The sequence below is a fragment of the Mesoplodon bidens genome (genome assembly GCF_964165515.1).
Source record: "Mesoplodon bidens genome assembly, chromosome: 6".
Lineage (NCBI taxonomy): Eukaryota > Metazoa > Chordata > Mammalia > Artiodactyla > Ziphiidae > Mesoplodon > Mesoplodon bidens.
Genome location: NC_138162.1, coordinates 77,717,986 through 77,742,218, shown reverse-complemented (window position 1 = coordinate 77,742,218; position 24,233 = coordinate 77,717,986). Strand labels below are relative to the sequence as shown.

General features: G+C 40.7%; 1 protein-coding gene across 2 annotated transcripts in view; it reads right to left on the bottom strand.

Moving 5' to 3' along the window:
- Positions 1-24,233, bottom strand: part of PIP5K1B (phosphatidylinositol-4-phosphate 5-kinase type 1 beta) — a 327,228-nt gene that overhangs the window by 203,096 nt on the left and 99,899 nt on the right. For both annotated transcript variants that reach the window (XM_081238182.1, XM_081238181.1), the window contains exons 2-3: positions 14,863-14,947; positions 11,187-11,255 (exon numbers count right to left, since the gene is read on the bottom strand). In XM_081238182.1, coding sequence (XP_081094308.1) covers positions 11,187-11,255 — 69 coding nt within the window. In that variant the 5' untranslated portion in view covers positions 14,863-14,947. The remainder of the gene's footprint in view (positions 1-11,186; positions 11,256-14,862; positions 14,948-24,233) is intronic.

Here is a 24,233-nt window from a genome sequence, read left to right as displayed (position 1 = left end):
CAACCATGAGCCAGCCCAGTCCATCCTAACTCTGAAATATACCTTGAACTTGTTTCCTTTCCTTCTTCCTCTTCCTAGCCTACAAGGTTAGCTTAGGCCACCGCCTATTTCTCTAACCCAGGGCTTCTCCAATTAGCACTACTGATGTTTGGGGCAAGACAGTTGTTTTGTGAGATTGTCCTGTGCACTGTAGGACGTGTAGCAGCATCCCTGGGCTCTAGCTGCTAGACACCAGGAGCAGTCCCTGCCCACAGTTGTGAGAACATTGTCTAATGACCCTGGGGGACAAAACCAGCCCCAGTTGAAAGCCACTGCTCTCAGCTCAGGCTGCCTCTCTCTTCCATGCTTGGGACGTTCCATCGCACTGGGCTCTCCTTCAGGTCCTTGAATCCACTTGCTCCTTCCTGCCTCCAAGGCTCAGCAGATGCTGTTCTATCAAGAACGCTCTCAATTACACTCTTCTGTCAGCCGGCTCTTTCTCAAGCTTGTGATCCCAGACCTGTGTTACCTCCTTAGGCTGCCTTGAATACCTCGTCTAAAAGGTAGCAGTACTGCCTGTGTTTATTTTCTTCATAACACTTTTTTTTTTTTTTTGCGGTACGCGGGCCTCTCACTGTTGTGGCCTCTCCCGTTGCAGAGCACAGGCTCCAGACGCGCAGGCTCAGCGGCCATGGCTCACGGGCCCAGCCGCTCTGCGGCATGTGGGATCTTCCCGGACCGGGACACGAACCCGCGTCCCCTGCCTTGGCAGGCGGACTCTCAACCACTGTGCCACCAGGGAAGCCCTTCATAACACTTTTAAAGGTAGTAATAATTTTATTATGCTTACTTTTTCAGGTCTGTCTCTACCACAACAATGAAAGCAGGGCTAGGATTATGTCTGTCTTGGCCGCTGTCTTACCTCCAAGGTCTAGCTCAGTGCCAAGCTAAACAAATATTCACCAACTAAATAACTGAGTGAACGCACGGACGTACAGTCAGACGTATGTCTTAGAGCCCAGGCACTGACCACACCCTTAAAATTGACAAAGCCACAATATGAAAAATTAGCTCAGGAGAACTAGAACGTCACCTAGACAGCCTATATTTCAGCTCTGTGCTCAATAACCAAATGCACCCTGATCCATAATGCAAAGCAGATGGCAGCATATCTTGGATGAAGAGAAAGCACTTGCATAAAAGTAACAGTAGTCCCATCTTATCTCCACTGGGAAATAAGTACAGTTAGACCCTATGATTGAACCCAATTCCTTACAATTCCTTATATTCCTTATAATCGGACCCGATTTATATCTCTGGGTGTCTATATATATATATATGTCTCAGGAATTGAGCAAAATCAATTCAGGAGGACAAAGGACCTTAATATTACAGTCCCCAGAGACCACACCAACCTCTTTTTCTTCTCTGCCTAGTGCTATGTCAGCCACCTCAGGGGTGATGGCTTCCATGCAGAGGGCGAGCCATCTCATCTTCCTTTCATAACAAAAGTCTCAGATGCAGTGAACTGAACTCACCGGAAAAGACAGGTGTGCCATCTGGGGGAATGTGATTCCCATAGGGGAAAATAACTTCTAACTTGGGTCACCCTTTGACCCAATTCTTCCTTTATCAGGTCTTTTTAGCTACTGAATAGGTTATTAGTGAGTTATTACCCCTCTGTGACAGTCTACCAAATAGTTAGCTTCTAAAACATATTCTCCTAATTTGACAGTTCAGAATATGTCACCCCCTCCAAGTAGATCTCATCCCTTCCTGACAATTTTGAGTTCTGTGGTCAAGAATAATTTTTGAAGTTATGACTTTATTCATCATTTTATTTCCAGTGTTCTGCTCAGTGCCCAAGGGATCGATTTGTTTTTCATTTCAAAAGTACTATGCACTTTCTAGAAAAAAGTATTCTTGAGGCTATAGTTCAGATTCTATATTCAGAGGTGAGACACTTTGGAGGAGACAAGTTGGCTTCTGAACCACTAAATTAGGGAAATCATGCTCTAAAATTGTTGATTTCCATTCATTTTTCCCTTTCCAAAGATGGCTGGGTTTATCTGTGCCACTGGCCCCCATTATTCTACTGGATAATTGAGAATTTTCCATTTTAACATCATAGGCACCACAGTATTCTGAGGAGAGTGTACTGGTTAGGGTCTGACAGACCCTAGGGAGAGACAATCAGGGTGAAAATCCCAGCTTTATTCTGCCACTGACTGGTTGTGTGGCCCGAAGCAGGTTAACTTAACCTCTCTGTACCTCAGTTTTCTCATCTGTAAGATGGGAATAATAGTACTACTTCATAGGGTACTTATAAGAGTAAATGAGTTAATAATTCTAAGTGCTTAGAATGGTACCTAGAACATGCTAAGCACTTAATAAATGTTAGTTCTTATTACTAGCATAGCTTTTAAAATGCTTCCAACTGGTAATAATTATACTTTAATTTGCTGAATTAATAGATTTCTGGCTAGAATAAACCCACTGGAGTCTGAAAAGTAAGATGCTTCCAGCAACCAATGATTCTAACTTCATAAAACATCAAAAGTCCTGAATAAGCACATGGCATATGTCCTGTTAGTGTCTATTAAGTAGATATAAGCCGAGAATCTAACATACATTGCCTGTCATCTTTTTTGGAATCCAGAATGAAGAATTCCAGAATTTTAAATATCTATGATCTTATGCAACATCTTAAGAGCCACCTTTAATAATCCTTGTTAAGTATCCAGGTGAGGGAAGAGGGGTGGTAGTGATAAAAATGGTCAAGTCCTGAGCATTGGGACAGGAGCCTGCTGACCAGATCAGAACCTGCTGGCCAAGCTGTGCAGGGAGGCATGCAGATCACCCGCGGATATTAACCCTTTTAACTTGAAAACAAAAGCACCCTTGTGCCCTGAGAGCAGGTGCTCCAGCTCAGACGCTACAGAAACACTGGAAACCCCAGCTTCCCAGCCCGTCATGAACACCAAATGCAACAATGCAGTGGTTCTTATTGCCCCCAAAGGAAACTGTGCAGCAAGTTTCGGGTGTAGCATGTTATCCCCTGGAGTCAGTGTTTGGGGGACTTTCCATGGTTAACCAGGATGCAGAAGCGTGGCAAACCTGGGTGGCTTAACATACAGATGCTCCCTTGGAAGTGAATGCTAAAAGAGGTCACTGAGAACTGAACGGCTCAGGGAACCACCCTGGGGGGGGGCGGTTAGCTTCTATTCCTATTCAGAAGCTCCTGATAGTTTTTGCTTAATTACCTGCCACTTCTTTCTTAAAAGTCATCAAGGCAGATTTGAAATCATTTGCTTTAGGACTTTTCAAGGAAGAAGACAAGCACGGGTGACCTTCTATGGAAGCTGAGGGATTTGGAGGGAAGATCTGTACAAAGGGGTGGATGGCAATGGTAAATGCTTATACGTGCTTCTAAACTGAACGAGATTATTTAAAAATTCCCCCTCTCTGAATGGTGCAGCTCATCTCCTTGCTGCCTATTTTTTTTTTACACATTTATTGGAGTGTAATTGCTTTACAATGGTGTGTTAGTTTCTGCTTTATAAAGACACAGACCTACTTGCTGCCTAATTTTCAACGCACAGAGGCAGCCCACCATTAGAAGAACATCTTTCTCTCTTATTTCCGAAGCCACTGCTGCTGGGAAGGAAAGACTGTCTTCTTCCAGCTCCGCCTACTCTATGATGCCCAGGCCAGACCAGAGCCAGCTTCAGGATGCTAAGTGACACTTCTCCCCGTAAGCCCAGTGCTGGGGGAGGAAGTCACACTGGCTGCCGTGCTCAGTCCTAACAGAACTAAAATCTGATTGGAAATCAGAGGCTGAGGGATTCTGCTTTTGCTAATACGACAGTCACTTCACTCCTTGGCATTCCACTTTTCCCAGGATGTGTTCACATCTGTTAAATTGTTTGATTCTCACAGAGCTGTGAGCAAGTATTAATCACATTTCATCAATGAGAAAAATAAAGATTCAGATCAATTAAGGAAAATGCCTACGATGATACAACTAGTACCTAAAAGAGCTGGGGCTTCCCTGGTGGTGCAGTGGTTAAGAATCCGCCTGCCAATGCAGGAGACACGGGTTCGAGCCCTGGTCCGGGAAGATCCCACATGCCGCGGAGCAACTAAGCCCGTGTACCGCAACTACTGAACTCACGCGTCACAACTACTGAAGACTGCGTGCCTAGAGCCCGTGCTCTGCAGCAAGAGAAGCCACCACAATGAGAAGCCCGTGTACCACAACAAAGAGTAGCCCCCGCTCGCTTCAACCAGAGAAAAGCCTGCGTTCAGCAAAGAAGACCCAACGCAGCCAAAAATTAAATAAATAAAATAAATAAATAAATAAATAAATAAATAAATAAAAATAAAATAAAAGAGCTGGACTCACATCTACCCTCCACTTAAAAGGGTAGTTGAGTTTGGCTGAAAAACCTTGTCACTGCTAAAATTCTGATAATTCTTTGTTGTGGGCTCTGCCCTGGGCATTGTAGGATGCAGCATTGCTGGCCTCTACTTCCTAGATGCCAACAGCACTACGCCCCCAGTTTTGACAACCAAAATGTATCCAGACATTGCCAAATGTTCCCTGGGCACTGGTTGAGAACCACTGGGTTAGGGTGTTTTGGATTAAGGTGAATTAGGAATAACACTTGGAATGCCAAAGGATCACTCTTCCTATAGACCAATGTAGTTGCTATTGATGACAAGGGCCGCGTGATGCAAAGACAAAGCTGTCTCTGTTAAGCTACAGAGTGTAGCTCCACCAACGCGGAAAGCAAGGGTCTTATTTCTGGAAGTCATGGCTTTCTAGAGTCTGAAGGGAAGGAAGAGCAGTCAGGGCTTGGGACACATGCTAACCCTTTCCCCCACCCCTTCTTCCCATCTTAAAATGTTATTTATTCAATTTTTGAATAGGCAAAACATTCATATGGTTCAAAATTAAATAGCCATCAAATGTATATACAGAAAAGTTTCCCTTGACTCAAGATTCCCACCACCCATTTTTCCCCAGAGGCAGTCAATGTTGATAGCTGCCTGCATATCTGTCAGAGATGTTGTATAAAAGAGCTTGTATTTAAATAAATGCTTCCTCTTAGTTCAAAGTATTGCTGAGTCATGACTTCACTCATGTTTAGAAAGTCATAAGGGACATCTTCCCTTGCCATGTGGTAAGAGGCAGGCATCGTCCTCCCACCTGGTCCCTGCCTGCCTCCACTGAGAGGAACACTGGCTGAGGCAGTGGATTTACATGACAACCTAGGTCTTAAAAAACAAAACAAAATGAAAAAAAACCTGGGGAACTTGGGTCAAGGACCCTGTTTGTATCCAGAGTGGTCAGTTTCCTACTAGGTCACTCTGGGTGCTCTCATCACGTGTGCCCGTCCTGGCGGAAATTGGTTAACAAGATTCAGACCACACCTGAAGTCAGGGTGTTTGATGGTGCCAAATGTGGGCCCTCCAGACCTCAAGTAGCCTGTGGTAGTCATCAAAACCAGAATCTCCTAGTGGGGACCTGTTGTGGGTAGGCCCAGGATGGAAGGGGGGGTAGAGGAGGGAGGATGACAAGCCAGGAAGGACACCTTTGGGATGGAGAGGTGAGACAGGGAGGAAAGCAAAGGGCAGCCCTAAAAATTTCCCACGCCTATCCACGGCCAGCCGACTGGGAAACACTGATCGATTCCGATGGACAAGTCACCAATTAGGACATCATGTGGCTGGAGCTTTTCATCATCTTCCTGACAAAGAATTGCTAAGGGACCTGGGATAAGCCATTGAACTACGCTGACATGTCTGTTTTGGAAGGGTGGGGGAAGTGGGGTGGGCAATTTCCTCACATACAAAAGAGTAACAACTCAGACCTCTGGCATTGGTATTTTAACTCGAGTTTAAAGCATTCTTAAAGTGAACTGAGGTCCTGCTTTCTGCTTCCTTCCTTCCTTATCATCTTGTTAAAAAACATCTCTTCTTCAAACTTCTCTAGTTCCATCAATGGCAGAAAATTTCTAGTAGTTACTCTGATTGGAAACTTTCAGGTCACCCTTCATTGTGGTTTAGACTGTCATTTCATCATGTCACTGATCTCCGAACCAGTGTCATGGTACCTCACTGCCTAGAGCTGCGCTGTCCAACATGGTAGGTGTTAGCCACATGTGCTTATTTAACTGAAATTAAAATTAAAAATTCCCTCCTCAGACACATGGGTCCCATTTCAAGTGCCCAATAGCCACACACAGCTTGTAGCTACTGTATTAGTACAGATTATAGAACATTTCCATCATTGTCAAGAGTTCTAATGGACAGTGCTGGCTCAGAGCATGAAATCCAAACTCCTCGAACCAGCACTCAAAGCTAGCTGTCACTTAGAGCCAGCCCATACTTCTGAAATTGCCTCTGCTTCCCCCAAACAATGACACGCAGCTTTGTCTAGGTCAGACTCTACTGTCCCTCCAACAAATTCATCCCTGATTCTGTGCCTGTGCCCATCGGATTCCCCGTCATTGAGACAGATGACTTGGTTAGTCAGTGCACAGTCGTCGAATGAGTGGCATTTTCTGCCATGACAAAAAGCAATGAGGCATGTGGGAACTTTTTATCCAGGCAAAATGTTCTGCTAACAAACAAGTCCAAGAAAAGGACTTTTCCCCAGAAGACTGTAAGGAACTTTGGGCTTGTCAGGACTTGCTAGAGGATTAAGTGAAATGTCACTTGTCTTGGCATTTCATACCACTCTGCGTTGTTTTTTTTTTTCACATGGGCCTCCTATCTATTTTTTTCTCTTAAATAAATTGTATGGATATAGGAAGCAGAGACCAGGCCTTACACACATATCTTTTGCATCTTCCTCTCCTATCTCACTTCTCCACCTAAAGAGTGCAGAGATTGCAAACTGGCCACCATGTGAGGACCAGATATGATTGATACAGTTTGTTGCTTTTTCCAGAGTGTTTTTTTTTCTTTTTTGGTAAGAACAGGAAAGGTTGCTTTATTCAGGAGGCCAGCACCTGGGGACATGGTGGACTCCTGTCCAAAAACTAACCGCAACATTCTGCTAGACCATGAAAGTTTTTAAACGGAGAATCATTTGAGGAAGGGGCCAGAGTCTTTGTTATTTTCCACTATGTACAGTCTTTCTTCCAGAGTGTATTTCTGAACAATTTTGAATCAGTTGCCAATCTTTAACAATTAGGAGATTTTACATCAGAATCTACATTTTGGGTTTCTTGAAAAATCACTTATCTGGCAACCCTGGGTGAGGACTCATGCAAAGCTCTATTAGCTAGCGTTTAAGGCCACCTGTCCCCTTTATAAAAGGAGTGTATTCTCCTGTTTACCACCTTCCCCCTGCTTGTTTACTCCCTTGTTACCTGCCTGGCCCCTTAAAGCCTCTGCATTTACAATTCTTGTGGAAGACACCCAATAAATGAACTGAGAACAGAAATACTACGCTCTGTAACGAAGCCAGGCAGCCCTTAATGCCTGTCTTCATGGGCATCATGTTTGTTCTAAGCAGCTAAAATCAGAATTCTTATCTCAGCCATTAGCTGAAGACATTAACCTTCCCAACTGATTTTAGCTACTCTTCCTGGGCTTGTCAGGAACTGATAATGGATTCGAGAAATGGTCAACTGGAAGAACAAAAAGCAGCCAGCCTAAATAATCACATGCAAATAATTGAAACTCAGAGAGCATAACAGTGTTCCATGAACTCTGAGTGTTCCCTAAAAACACGTGGACATCACAGCACTCATGATGCTGAGTGTTGCTGGCAGCTGCCCAATGAATCTTGACACAGAAAGCCTAAACCCGCTCATTAACTCTAACCCATATTGATTTCTCCTCTTTTGAACCTTTGTTATAGACTACTGTGTTCTAAAACTGTTTTCATGTCTTGGCTCTCCCACTCAACCGTAAGTTCCTTATAAACTCCCTTGATATCCTTCTCACGCCTAGTACCCAAGATCAGAGTGTTCTTAACCCGGATTGGCTTCAGTCGCAGGTAAAATCCAATTGCTCATCAAACTCCTCATTAAAAAGGAGCACACCCCATGGTCAGGGCTTCAGGGCTGGGAAAGAAAGTTAATTTTAAAGTATTTGTAAAAGGGACAATAGTTAATGAAATGCAGGGGACAATATGTATACATAGTTAATGAAATGAAATAGTTAATGATAAGCCTTGATGACACCCACCTAATCTGTTATCATTCCCAGTTTTCTGTCATCTGCACATTTGCAAAGTATAAATTTGATGTCTTCATGAAGGTCATGGGTAAAAATTATGAAGCTACACAGGGTCAACTCGCATCATGTCAGTAGAGACAAGAATGTTCCAGGTACCTTTAAATCAAGATCCACTAAACTTGAGAATTCTCCCGTATCTGTGACCAATTTAATGATTCTTTCATAATAGGAAATGTAGTTAATTTGACATAAACTCTATCTTTATGAACCTCTGCAGGTTTGTAAAAGACATGTGTTTCTTCTCTAAATGTACATAGCTGTATGTTTACTAACCCATGCTCAAATTATGCCGAGGAACAGTCTCACATCTGGTTTCCAGAATGTACCTTTTCCTCATTTTTGAAAATAGGGATGATATTTGCTCAGCTCCTGCCTTTTGATAAAATAAGCCTTCCGTTCTCCCAATTTTTCAAAGCTCACACTCAATGGTTTCCCTATTCTAGCTTCAAGTTCTTTCATCTGGGGCATGGTTCAGCTGGGCCTAGAGACAAACACATTTGCAGTAGCTAACGTAACTCTTACTATCACCACTCCTAACACCACCATTAACACCTCCAGTTTAAAGACCTTTTGCTTAATGGAGAAGAATTCAGTGGAATAGTTCAGCTGAGCTGTTAACCTGTTGGCGAAGCAACACTTTCTCTAAGTGATCCCATCTTCCTGCTTTGCATAATAACACCATATTAACTGAGGGCTAAAGTTCTAGGCACTCTGCTGTGTCTTGGTGCTTTTCTTACAGAGAGGGTCCTCCTCCTCCTCCCTTGCTAACCTTCCTTTTAAAATCAGAGGTCATCAAAAAGGTCCCTATGCCATCACACATTAAAAAAAAATCATTGATTTTTTTGGTCCTCTTAAGTTTCCTGCGTCTTCTCTTTATTTTTCAGAATTATTTGCTATCATACAATATGATTTTTAGTTTTTATAACCTTCCCAACATTGCTGAGTCAGATACCCTGTTAGGGACATTCATCATAGAATCATACCTATAATATTACTGAAAACCTTTTTTTACTAATTCTTGAGCAAGACACACTTAGTAAACTCCAAGATCGCATGGTCACATGCCTTCTATTACTTTTGCATTACTAAAGAGCTCCTGTACATCAGATCACAATCAAGAACCACAATGCATCTTGATGCTGACTGAGAAAACTGCCTGAAACTGCTCTGAAGTAATGCCAGACTGGCAGTTTGACCATCTCTGTGTTGGTCCCATGTATGACTGAATTTACAAAGAGTCTTGGGTAAATGAGATAAGATTTCGTGTTCCACCTGTGTCTGAAAATAAATAATAATGTATTGCTGCCTCTGTTCAGATTAACACATTTTATAAGCTGTAACATGACACTTGTGAGCTCGTGAATCTTTAACCTACTCTTCACCAAACACATCACCACTTTGGATGGCAAGCTCTCTGTTTATATGTCTAGGTTTGGCTGAGTAGAAAAGTCAGAAGAAAAGATATACCAGGAAAAAGGGCATGTTATTCCACATGGAAATGGAACAGGAAACACATCATGTTAGTTCCATGACCTAAATCTGTGGGCAGATCACATGGCTCATGTGACTTTATGACAAAACTTCTTGCTAGCTATCCATTACAGAGTAAAAGGCAAAAGGAAATGTTAAGGTATATTAAAGCTTCAATACACAAACCTTCTACTCCCCAGAGAGGAGGAGAGCAAGGTCTTTTAAAAGCTAAAAAGCTAAAATGTACAGTCCATTTAAAATCAGGAACAGCAGTGCTTGGGAACATATATTACCCAGTAATGCTTCTGAACATTAGCTTGGTTGCTAGAGACCAAGAATTTATCGAAGTCAAAGAGTGGTCAGGCAAGATACTCTGGGAAGTCTAGAAAGAGATTTTTGTGAAATGGGCTGAAGACATGGAATCTGAGAGGCTTAGAAAGGGGTGAGATGAAATTCCAGGCTAAAAATCTTCTTTAAAGGTAGAAAATGTTTAAAATTATGGTGGATGGGCTTCCCTGGTGGCGCAGCGATTGAGAGTCCGCCTGCCAATGCAGGGGACACGGGTTCGTGCCCCGGTCCAGGAAGATCCCACATGCTGCGGAGCAACTGGGCCTGTGAGCCATGGCTGCTGAGCCTGTGCGTCTGGAGCCTGTGCTCTGCAACGGGAGAGGCCACAACAGTGAGAGGCCCGTGTACCGCAAAAAAATAAAAAAATAAAAAAATAAAATAAAATAAAATAAAATTATGGTGGCAAGTAGAAAGTCAATTAAAAGATTCACATAGTGAACAAAGAACACTGCACACACATAAAGGCCTTCTTCTTAGGAATAAAAAGGGTTTTCAAGTAACTACCTTCTGTCAATGTTCTATATCACGGTAACTGTGGTGGGCAGAAAAATGGCCCTCCAAAGATGTCCGTGTTCAAATCCTTGGAATCTGTGAATATGCTACATTATGTGACAATGAGGAGTAAGGGTGGAGAAGAAATTAAGGTTGCTAATCAGATGACTTTAAAATAAAGGGATTATTCTGGATTATCCAGGAGGGCTTGATGTAATCACAAGCATCCTTTAAAGTGTCAGAGTGATAGGGCCTGATAAAGACTCAACTGGCCTTTGCTGGCTTTGAAGTTGGAAAGAAATCATGATATAGACAATGCAGGCAGCCTCAAGAAGCTGGAAAAGACAAGGAAATGAACTCTTCCCTGGAGCCTCCAGAAAAGAATGCAGCCCCGTAGACACCTGGATCTTGACCTAGTGAGACCCATGCCAGACTTGTGACCTACAGAACTGTAAGAAAATACATTTATGTTGTTTAAGCCACTAACTTTGGGGTAATATGTTACAGAAATAGGAAACTAAGGCGGTAACTTACATACAAATGCTTTGGAGGAAGAAAAGGCTTATGGCAATGCTAGCATTCTAAGCAATAAAAGTGTTCCTCTTTTTGAGCTGAAAAAAGAAGATAACACACTCACTCACCTTTTTATAGGTTTTTTCTTCATTTTGTTTCCCAGGTGCTGCATCTCCATTCTCAGCAGCAGACGACATCTACAAGAGAAAAATGTACCTATTTGAATTTAGATATTCTACTCTGAAATACAATATGCTAATAATACTGTTACCTGTTTGGGTTAACTACAGTTTTGTTGTTATGCTGTTGTCTCCAAGAAAGGAAGAGATTTCTCAGAATACTAAAAAAAAATTCTGTGTTCCCCATGCTTTCCAAAATAAAGCTTCACATATAAATCGTTTTGGAAGCATATTTTACTCCGTAGGCTCTAAGAAAGAGGCCGTGGAAGTCCAAGCCCAGATCATGTGTGTATAAGTTTCTTTCTACAAAGCCTTAAAAAATTAATTTCTTTCCCCTATTCTTCTGGTTATATACGCTTCCTGTAAAAATATCTGGAAAGTACCAAAAACATGAATCAGAACAAAAACATTACCCAGCTCTACTGCCCTTGGGCAACTCCACTATTCACATTTTGGTATGTTTGTTTCCACCTTTTGTTCCATGCACTTTCATACTAAAAATATTATGATACTATCTTAACACAGCATTTTTCGCTGAACACTTATGTAATAAGCATTTTCCCATTTGATTATAAAAATCTCAATGTAAGAATAATTTTTTCTAGTTGCAAGAGACACCACTGGGTGAACACAACTGTGCGTTAATACTTAGTTAACAATGCCAACATTGAAGGACAGTTGAGGTGGATCGGGGGTTTTGTTTCTACAAATAATGCAACAGTAATGATTGTGCGCTTCTACCTTTGTCCACCTTCCATGTTTTCTTGGACTCGTTTCCTAGAGTTACTAGGTCACTAAAAAATCGAAAGCTCTTACCACGTATTGCTAAATTTCTTTCCGAGAAGAATACACCCATTCACACTATCAGCAATGAGTGGGGGCTGGTTTCATGACACGCTTAGCAATGACTATTATCATTTTAACGAGCTTTGCTAACTTGACAGGTGAAAGGAAGCACCTCCTGATTTTAATTTGCATCCTTGAAAATTATTAGCGAAGGTTAACATTGTTTGCATATCTTTTTTTGGCTCTTTGTATTTCTTCTTTCAACTTTTCTATTATTTTGTCCACTGATCTATTGGGGTCTTAGGTATTGATTTTTGACCTATTATGGCTAGTAATATTGTGGTTTCCTTATTGATTTTTATGTATTAAGGTTATTAATCTGTTCACAAGCACATTATGAGTATCTTCCATGCTGCTGTCTTTTAATGTGTTTTATAATTATGACATGGAGAAGTTTTACATTTTTCATACTTAAAACTATTGACTATTTTTGTGATTTCTTCCAATGCTTTTAGATAAAATTTTATTTTTCATTGGCAGGTATCAGATGTTTAAACATGTGCTCCTCTCATCTTTTAATAATAAGGCTTTTACATTTTCTAATTCATCTGATTTCTTAAAACCAGTTACCTATGTGGTAAACAAGGATAACTACATAACTCAAGGTGCCATGATATTTAAGAGTCTTATCTTAAATTGCAATGAAGAGGGCCTCCCTGGTGGCGCAGTGGTTGAGAGTCCGCCTGCCGATGCAGGGGATACGGGTTCGTGCCCCGGTCTGGGAGGATCCCATATGCCGCGGAGCGGCTGGGCCCGTGAGCCATGGCCGCTGGGCCTGCGCGTCCGGAGCCTGTGCTCCGCAACGGGAGAGGCCACAACAGTGAGAGGCCCGCATACCGCAAAAAGAAAAAAAAAAAAAATTGCAATGAAGAGCATTCTATACACCATGGAGGAGAAAACTTCTGACTTTCTCATAAGCCTTTGAAGCACATTTTAAATCTTGGGCTTTCAATAAACATAGTATGCACTAAACCTAAGGATCTGCCAGCCATTTCTCTGTACTGGAGCTAAATGACTGCCATGAGCTGGATGTGACTAAAAACCACCCAAGAAAATGAAAGAATGGACCATGGCAAGCCAACCTCACCAGACCTATGACGGCCCACCAATCCAAGCATTCTCTTAGATAAACTTTCAGTTCCATTTGTCTCCATTCAATCTGTCCGTATCTGAATGTGAAGTTTTCAAGGACAGATGTTTCATACACTACTGCTTCCCACACTGTATCTGCTTAATTTATTTAAAGAATAATTGATTTTTCTAGTTACTTCATAATATGAGTTTTGAATAATACATGAGTGGAATTGGAATATTGGAAAGGTTTTGCAATATCAGGCTCAGGGTAAAAACCAAACCCAGCCCTGTATCATTCCCCTGGAAAGCTCAAATTACATAATCACTATAAGAATATATAAGGAGTTATCTGATATTTGATCCCTATTTCTGTATTAGAGTATGTTTGTGCAATTTAGTATGTACTACCACTAATAAGAGTAGGATTTTCCTTAATCTTCAGCTGTTTGATAGAGCCCACAGAATGAAGACTTCCCTAAAGAATGCCATTTCAGTAATTTCACTTCTAAGCCTTTGCAGCTTTTAAACCCGAAAAACTTCAAGAGCAATGCTGAAAGGGCTTGAAAATACAGTCTTAATGAGGGGTTGACAAATTGGCATGAATGAAGGACGGATGATGAGTCTTTTTTTATTACTTTGTAAATCATTCCTGACTAGACGGTAGAAAAGTGGGTAAACTTAATATATTAAAAAAAAAAAAGACAATTCCCTTCAAGCAGCACAAAGCAGATAATAATGTTAAAAGCAGACCATGAGATATCACCTGGATTCAAAGGTTTTTGTTTGTTTGTCTCTGTAGGATGATGTTTAACAAAGGTCACACGGACTTATTCACCAGGACATCCATGTAGGAGAGGCAAATGAGATGCTTTGGGGATGCTCTGGTCGACTGCAAATGGCTATTAAAATGGTCACAGTGACAATTACTGTCTCTTCCTAGACTTGCTATGTTCTGCACTCATTAAGGTATATCATTTATAACTATGGAAGCCAAGGTAAGTATGGATTAAAAACATTGCTTTTAAAAACATTATAATCATATATATTTCTACATATGCATAAAGGAAGGAGGAAAGAAATTCGCAGAAGTACTGGTAATTATCTACAGATGATGGGATTGTGAATGCTTTGGCTTATCATGTTAATATTTTGCTATATTCTCCAAGTATTCTGAAGTGAGCACTGCTACATTTAAAAATAAGAAAAACAGGGCTTCCCTGGTGGCGCAGTGGTTGAGAGTCCGCCTGCCGATGCAGGGGACACGGGTTCGTGCCCCGGTCCGGGAGGATCCCACATGCCGCGGAGCGGCTGGGCCCATGAGCCATGGCCGCTGGGCCTGCACGTCCGGAGCCTGTGCTCCGCAACGGGAGAGGCCACAACAGTGAGAGGCCCGTGTACCGCAAAAAAAAAAAAAAAAAAAAAAAAAAAAAAAAAGAAAAACACTAATGCTAGTCAAATATTTAACCAGACACAGTAATTAATAGCAGAGACCACATCTCCTGGGTTCTGTCCCTTTTGGCATGCCAACGACCACAAAATTTCCTGTTTCTATTTGCTTGCTGTTTGTTTTCAATTTGATAATGTCAAAGTTAAAGGCCATGAACTAGATACATGATTTAGAGTATTTGTAAATATAAAATAAAAGAGTAAGGGCTTATAATGAGTCCGTTGGAATTAATTAAAAATATAGACTGTACTTCCTTACCTTTGTCAATGAAATGGCAAGTCATCTGTTACTGGTCGTGATGAGTGGCCTATTCATTGTTGAGACTGTTTTCCTTCCCAGGTTCCTGTTAAAATAGAAATCACTATTCATCATTTATTCATACCTCTACTTCATCTCCCAGAAGAGATCAGAGGTGGCTATAGGGATACACACAATGCAATCAGTTAAAACTAAAATAAAGAAATGTGTGTATAAAAGAAGGGAAGATAAAGGTGAGGAACAAGATGGTGCCAGCAGTATGGGCTGTGCACAGAATGTGAGCTGTGTAATCCCGTATAGTTGTTGAATACCCTGGTCAGTCTCCAATTTGACTCTGAGATTCCTAGTGGTCACAGCAGAGGAAGAAATAATCAGTTACATAAATGTCCAATGTTCATAAGATAAAAACAAGTCAGTTGCTCAAATGAACCACACTGGGGATTGAGGCTGCAGTGGAAATTTCTCCTGTGGGTCTTCATAAAAGAGACCCCATGTGGTATGTGGATAATTTTGCAATATTATTCCTGTGATAAATCAACTGTGATTTTCATGAAGGTTGTTTCAATAACACAACTTCAAAGACAGTTCAACAAACCTTTTTGCCCTATAATTATGTTTTTATACAAAAGAGATACTTGCTTATGGTAACCAATTTTAAAAATACAGTTTAAAGTAAAAATGAATAAGGTCCCATCAGTATCTCCCCAAGGAGATAACCAGTGGTAACAGTTTGTTGACTATCCTTCTCAAATCTTCCCTATGCTTACACACACACATGCACACACTTATTTCAGCCACTTCTATTGGCACTTTAAAGATATTTTTCAAATCTATATTATATATCTCTCTCACTTAAAAATAACTGTATCAGGACTTCCCTGGTGGCGCAGTGGTTAAGACTCCGCACTCCCAATGCAGAGGGCCTGGGTTCAATCCCTGATCAGGGAACTAGATCCCGCTTGCATCCCGCAGCTAAGAGTTCGCATGCCACAACTAAGGAGTCAGCGAGCTGCAACTAAGAAGCCCACGAGCCACAACTAACAGGAGTCTGCCTGCCGCAACTAAGACCCGGCACAACCAAAAAAAAAAAAAAATGTTACAAATGGAATCCTATGGTGTAACCTTAAAAAAAAATAATTGTACCATATTCCACAAAATGGACACACCATCATTTAAGCAATCACTCCCTCCCGGATGAACATGCAGACTGTTTCCAGGTTTGGCTACTGTAACCAGAGAAGGAATAAACAGACTTACATAAACATCTCTAATGTTCTAGTACTTTTATTTCTGTGGGAAAGAATCCTGGAAATTAATCCAAAGTTGATAAGTGCGTTAAATATTTGAAGGACCTTTGTTACATTCTTTTCTGTAAAAAGGGTGAAGCAATGAGTCCCACAGTGCATACTGAGTACCTGCTTAATGACATACTAATCAGCACTGGATGTTCACCATCTTTAAAATGTTTGCCAATCTAATGGGCAGAGAATGACACCTCAGTCATTTTAATTCACGGTCTCTTACGACTAACGGGGCCTATCCTCTTCACAGGTTTACTGGTGATTTACATTTTCAGTTCATTTCCTTTTGCTTTTTTTTTTTTTTTTTTGCGGTATGCGGGCCTCTCACTGCTGTGGCCTCTCCCGTTGCGGAGCACAGGCTCCGGACGCGCAGGCTCAGCGGCCATAGCTCAGGAGCCCAGCCATTCCGCGGCATGTGGGATCTTCCCGGACCGGGGCGCGAACCTGTGTCCTCTGCATCGGCAGGCAGACGCTCAACCACTGCGCCACCAGGGAAGCCCCTCCTTTTGCTTACTTTTATACTGTGCTGTTTATCTTTTTTTCTTTTATAATCAATCTGTAAGATGTCCTGGTATATTAAACATTAACTCAGTCATATGAGCTGCAGGCTATTGTTCATCTTTTGGCTCTGTTTATGGTGACTTGTCAGGTAGACATTGAAAATATTTACATAGTCAAATCTACTAATTTTTCCTAGATGGACTGTGGATTTACTGCCTTACTTGGGAGAGTTCTCCCGAGCCTGATGTTACACTACATGTATTCTCCTGTATTTTCTTCAAATACCTTTATAGTTCATTTTTAACATTAGATCTTTGCTTCAAATGGAATCTAACCTCATCGTCTCCCAGATGGGTAGCTAACTGCCCCAACATCATTTACTTTATAATCTATCTTCTTACTGGAAGGGCATGCCTTCATGCCTCCTTTAGCAAATATTAAGTTTTCCTATATACCTCAATATATTTCTAGGCTTTCTGTTCCAAAGACTTACTTGTTGATTTCTAAGCTAATATGTTGTCTTAAATGCAGTAACATGCTGCTGCTACAAGTTCCCCACACTATGTTTCTTCCAAGTTTATATTTTTATATGGACTTGAAAATCACATTGCTTAACCTGAAAACACGCCCACCCCACCAGCCCCCTGCCAAGTTGGAATTCTGACTAGAATTATATTAAATTTATATACTACTTTGGGAAGCATTAATATCTTTGGAATTTTAAGTTTTCTTATTCAAATCATGGTATAGTTCTCTATTTCTTCAAATGTTATTTTATAACTTTTACTACAACCATATTTTTGGTTTTTGTCTTATGTCTTCCTAAATTCATTCCCAGATACTTTAGTTTGTCATGCTTTTAAATAGGGATTTTTCTATTTGCATTTCTAACTGGTTATTAACTCATAGAAAGAAAATGATTGGGTTTCATCTATTATCTTTCACCCAGTCATTTAATCAAATCCTCTTACAGAATTTTAAAAGATTTTAGGCAGAGCCTCAATCACACTACCTGCAATATTTATACATCTTACTTCTGTTTCTTTTCCTATTACATTCACTGAACTTCCAAATAAATGTTGAATAATAGCAGTTGAGTAATAGTAGTAGTGCTTGATATTTATATTATAATCCTGCAGTAGTCACCATCCTCTATAATGTTCTTGTTCGTTTGGTAGCATAGTAGCTTCTTTCTGCTATATTCTACTTTACTTTTTATTAGGAATGTCTACTGAATTATATCAAATGCATTTTCAACATCAGTTGATATAATCATAATTGTTCTCCTTTATTCTACTGTGTCAAATATAACATTGAGAAATTTCACAATGAAAAATTATATATTTCTAGAAAAACCCTAACTTGGATTTGATTTGCTACCATTTTTAAAAGGATATTTTCATAATTGAAATATTTTCTCCCATCTTTATCAGGTTTTGGTATTAAAAAATTAATACTTTTCATAAAATTGGATGGCTCTTTATATGCACTTAGTTTTGGGGGATTATTCATTTCTTGGAATTTATAACCTTGCTTTGAATCAAATTTTCATAATTTATATTCTGTTAGAAAGCCATCGATTTCCTTTAGATTTTTTAATTTATTACCATAAAGTTAACACATAATATTTTGTTACTGAATTCTTTCGATTCTTTTGAAATCCAGGTAATGTCTTTTTCCTTATTCCTGATGGGGTGTGTGTGTGTGCATGTATGCATGTGTGTGTGTGTGCATGTATGCATGTGTGTGTGTGTGTGTATGTGGGTATAGACATAAAATGTATATGTATTATATGTTGCATATATATGTTATAAATATGTATTTTTTTAGACTTCCCTTTTCTATTATTTGTTTTTGTGGCCATTTCCATTAATTTTAGCTTTTAATATTTCCTTTCTTTGGGATTTAAAGAATTTCTTAGATGCACTACTTAGTTTATTTTCACTCTTTTAAAAAGATAGTATTAAAATCACTTAGGCTACAAAGTATTCCTGAATATATTAATGATTTCCTCATAAATTTTGATGTGAAGTATTCTGTTTAGTTAATTTCCAAATAATTTGTAATTTTGGACTTGATTTTCAATTTGATCCAGGAATCATCTATATTTCTTAATGTTAAGCATTTATATTTTAATTATTAATCTTTTCATTCATTGTCATATTCTTGCTTATTGCACTGGGATCAAAATATGGGATAAGTAAAATTTCCCCTCCCACTCAAATTCAAGTTTTTTCCTATGGCCGTAGAAACAATTTTTTGTAAATGTTCCATAGACACAAGAGAAAAACATGCCTGTGCCCTGTTTCTAGGGTAGAAAAACACTATATTATTACCACCTTATAACATTGTCTACTTTGTCAAATTATGAAAAAATACAGTAAAATTCTCTGATATGGTTATAGGTTAAGCATATTCTCCTGTATTTCTACTTTTTATTTTTTGCCTTAAAACTTCCATAACTACGCTGGCCGTGTACAAAGGATATATGTATAATAGTGTCCTTGTGAATTGTACTCTTTATCTGCAAAAGTATCTTTTTTCTTATTTAATAATTTTGGTCTTGGATTCCATCTTGATGCTAATATCCTCACTTCCTTCCTTTTATTTGCACATGCTTGGCATCTTCTTGTCCATTTTTTTATCTTCAGCTTTTTTAGTTATTGTCATTTGGTTTCAGCTGTGTGCCTGACAAATAGCTTAAAACTGGATTTTTTTTTAACCTATCTAAGAGTCTTTGTCATTTGAAAGGGGACTTAACAAATTCACATCTATTGTGATTAGATTATATTTGGTTTACTTCCATCGTATTTGTTTACTATTAATTATAGTTATGCTTCCTGCATTTATTTTTATCCATTCCTTTCTTGTTGGGTTAATAAAATTTACAATTCTTTTTTTCCCATTAATTGAAGATTTTTATTCCACATATATTTTGCTCATAATTATCTTTCTATTTTTAAACCATTAAGAATCTATATGTTTCTAGTAAAAAAAAAAATAATAATAAAATGACTTTATGCCATCCCACTACCCAGGCATTTTTCCTTTGGTCTACTGTGCTAGACACAGACCTGTGCCACCCAGATCTCCCCTCAAGGAGGGCAGGTTGCTCACCACTAAGAGGGTGGTCAGCAGATGCCTCCGGCTGCCAGCTCTTTCAGGGTCTGCCTCTGCAGGGAGCCTCCTCTCGCAGGCCCTGGCCTCCCTGGGGCTGCACACAGCCTGTGACTGAATGGTGGGGCAGCTCCCCACTGAGTTGGCCCCGGCTTTGTGGGTCCTACATGGAAGTCTGACTTCTGCCTCTGCTTGCCTGACCGTGTTTCCCCCCTCCTCCTTTCACAGGCTGTATCAGTCTCCAAACGGTGTGGCTTAAAACGACGGAAATTCATCCTCTCACAGTTATGGAGGCTGAAAGTCCAAAATCAAGGTGTCAGCAGGGCCCTGCTCCCCCCAGGCTCTGGACTGCATCATTCCTTTCCTCTTCCTAGCTGCATGGTGGTGGCCGTTGATCCTGAGCATTCCTCTGCATGCAGCTGCATCACTCTAGTCTCTGCCTCTGTTGTCTGCCTTCACATGGCATTTTCCTCTTCTTATACGGACACCAGTCTTATTGGATTAGGACCTACCCAATGACCTCATCTTAACTTCATTACATCTACAAAGACTCTATTTCCAAATGAAGTCATGTTTCACAGGTACTGGGGGTTAGGACTTCAATATATGTTTTTTTTGTTTTGTTTTGTTTTGTTTGCAGTACGCGGGCCTCTCACTGTTGTGGCCTCTCCTGTTGCGGAGCACAGGCTCTGGATGCGCAGGCTCAACGGCCATGGCTCACGGGCCCAGCCGCTCCGTGCCATGTGGGATCTTCCCAGACCGGGGCACGAACCCACGTCCCCCGCATCAGCAGGCGGACTCTCAACCACTGTGCCACCAAGGAAGCCCCGACACAGCTATTCTTAATGAACAATTTATAGTTCAGTCATATCATTATCATTTATTTAGACTTGACCATAAGTTTTACAAGGTTCATTGCTCATAATTGTTTCTTTGGCTCTTCATCTCCTCCTATCCGAACACCTTTGTTCTGATTCAATTTTCATTCAGTTGGAAAAACTTTTCAAGTAGTTCCCCAGAAGTGGCACATGGATGGTCTGCTCTGTGTCATTCCATGACCAGAAATGTCTTTCCTTTGTCCCCATGTATAACTAGATCTCTTGGATTCTTGGCTCCCAGCCCTTTGTTTCATCTCCCTGTTGATATGTCACTGCTGTCTTCTTGCTTCCTGGCTTACAGATGAGTAGTTTCATGCTAGTCTGATGCTTCTGTCTTGGTAACTTATTGGTTTTCTCTGTCTAGAAACCTATGAGAGTTTTCCCTTTTAACACATAGTTCAAAAATTCCATAAGGACAGATGTGTTTTTTTTCATCAATCCTGCCCAGCAAAGGGAAACTGACAAGAAGCTGTTACACGGAGATCTGATGACTTAAACCATGAATAATATGTAGGCTCTCTAGCTGAGGAATAAACAGACTTCATATCCTTCAGGCAGTGCTCTCTGAAAATTATTTCTCGTGACCAACCTTTTGATAAGAACTGGACAGGGGAGCATTCAAAATTATAGTCTCTGGCAAGAGCCTGGAATGCAGAAATTCTAATGGCCAAGTAAGGACATAATCATAAGACTCAGGTCTCCTTAGGAGATGTGTTAATATGTAATCTGACACGAGACTCCCTGTTAGAACTTATTTTCTTAAATTATTGCTGACATTAAACAGAGCCAATTTATAGTGTCATATGATTAGATTGTTGAAACACCAGCTCAGCTAACAATAATACATGCCAAGCACTGAAATTTTTTTTGACTTGTTGATGATGGCTTATGTATCCTTTCTGGTATTTGGTATCTGGATTCTGTTAGCATAAGGAATAAATAATTTATACTATTTCAGAGCCTGCTACAAATTTCATTCAATTTGAGGGAAGGAAAGACTATCATTTATTGAGCAACAACTATGTGTGAGACGCTGTCACAAAAAAGATTTCATTTAATCCTGCAACGAATCCTTTGGCATTCTTCAATTTAGCTTGTGTGATTCTGACACTCGTAACTGACTGTCCTATAACATCCATGGGATGCAGTCATTTTTAATTTTGCTGAGGCTCTCGCTGTTAGGCTGGTTTGTAGAAGTGAAGCCCTTAGTGGTGAATAAATATAGCAACTCCCAAACCCCTCCATCTCAGCCTGGTTTGCTGTTCTCTTTACCAATGCTGAGCATCAGAACCCCTGGGGAGCTTTATGAAAATTCAGGTTCTCAGGCCATGCACCAAAACAACTAAATCACTGCCTCTGCATGGTGGGTCTGAGGAATCCGTTTTTTTCAGTATGCTTCAAGAGCTTGGGTTCATCTAAGCTACTCTAAGCAGCAGGGGCAATAAATATGTTTTATCACTTCAAGAGAGATGTTAGGGTCCAGGAGGGAACACACAACCTATTCTGGGTATGTTAAAGAAAGAGAATTTAAGACATGGAATTAGTTATAAAAGTGACGGGTGAGTTAAAAAGCTAAGCAAAAGATGGTGATGAAATGCAGAGACTAACATCGGCACCCCAAGGGCTAGAGGCACACCAAGGTAAGGGGTGTTACCAGACCTCAAAAGTTGGAGGGCTCTGCAGAACATCATGGCGAGGATGAACTGGAAGAGGCTGGAACTATAGGAGGAGGGGGTATATTTGGAGACATGGTGAAGACAGTCACTGTTGCAGACACTACCCAGGACAGACAGAGGGGGATACACTCTAGATTCTCCCTCAGCCCCTCTACCCAGCAATCCCTGTCTATGGCTCCCATGGGCCAGCCTACTGAAAACCATGTGACACAGGGAGCCCGAGAAATGTATCCTCTAGGAATGCCTGCCCTGTGACACAGAACAGGAGAAGAGTGAGGAATGGCTTTGAGGACAAACAGGCCAGTGATGGGCTACAGAATGAGATACAAAAATGAGATAAAAATAGGAATGTGGGAAAGCAGATATGAGCTAATGATATGCGCAAGATACATGGTTCCCAAAGAAAATGTGGATTGGGAGGCAGGCTAGGAGCTGGTACAAACATTTCTATTTTTATGACTCTGGGGATTTCCAAAGAGCTTAAATAGATCACTACAAAGTAGCCAGGGTCTACTGCAGCCTCTTCATTAAGCATAGGAGTGAGGCTGTGACTTGGGACAATTTGCCTGGGGTCAAGTCAAGAGGTGGTGGGGCTGAGACTTGATCCAGAGCTGTCTGACTTCAAATCTACTGCTCATTCTACCATACCACACTCTCCCTCCTAGTTATCTGACAAAATGTTGGAAGACTGTCTACTAAATATTACATTGCATTTTTCAATTTGTAAATGCAATCAGGAGGTTAGCTGACAATATTAATTTACATAATTATTTCCTGTAAAACTTGTTCGACATCAGTGAGTCTCAACCTGGAGGGCATTTCTGAGTTTACAAGGTGGTAGGGGAGCTTTTTAAAATTCTACAGTTAAAGAATGGACTTGAGGACACGGGGAGGGGGAAGGGTAAGCTGGGACAAAGCGAGAGAGTGGCATGGACATATATACACTACCAAATGTAAAATAGATAGCTAGTGGGAAGCAGCCACATAGCACAGGGAGATCAGCTCGGTGCTTTGTGACCACCTAGAGGGGTGGGATAGGGAGGGTGGGAGGGAGATGCAAGAGGGAGGAGATATGGGGATGTATGTATATGTATAGCTGATTCACTTTGTTATAAAGCAGAAACTAACACACCATTGTAAAGCAATTATACTCCAATAAAGGTGTTAAAAAAAAAACAAAAACTCTACAGTTACTGAAGGTTTTAGATATATTATACTTGGGGGCCATATTCGAGTTAGTCAGATGCAACCCTTTCAACCTCTAATTTCCCAGCTAGGGCCATTGAAGTCAGTATTTTAATTTGCCACAGATGAGTTTGCTCCTCATGCAAGGCCAAATGAGGGGGGAAATGACTAATTACCCAATTACCCAACTAAGTAGGCCAACCTATAGATACAAGAGGCGAGGGGCACTAGCCATGAATCCTTACTGATCTTCCCATAAAAACAACCTCTTCATTAAACACCGATGAAGCAACGCAAAAAGGACTAATGGGAAGAACAGTGCAAGAGGCCTCTGAAGGCCTTGTTTTTTGGTCCATCTCTTCTACTGATTCTCTATGACCTTGGGTCATATCCACTTCTTTTCTATCACGAATCCTGCTGACTCTGTTACGTGGCGCTTCTGGTTTGGTGCCATCGCCAAGTTTCTTGGGTACAGCCTCCCCTCAGATCCTCTTTGGAATGAGGAGGAGACTCACTAATCATTTGATCATCCTGAGTACAACCTGCCCTATGGGAATTGATCTTCCACAAGTTAGCCATATTCAAATGTTTTCACGCCATTCAGGCTATCTATGGTAACATTTCCTAGATCATTTCCCAATAGAGAAAGCAATTAAAACACAGTTTGGGCCTTGGTCATGTCTGCCTGTTAATGTTAATCATTTCTGTTTAAA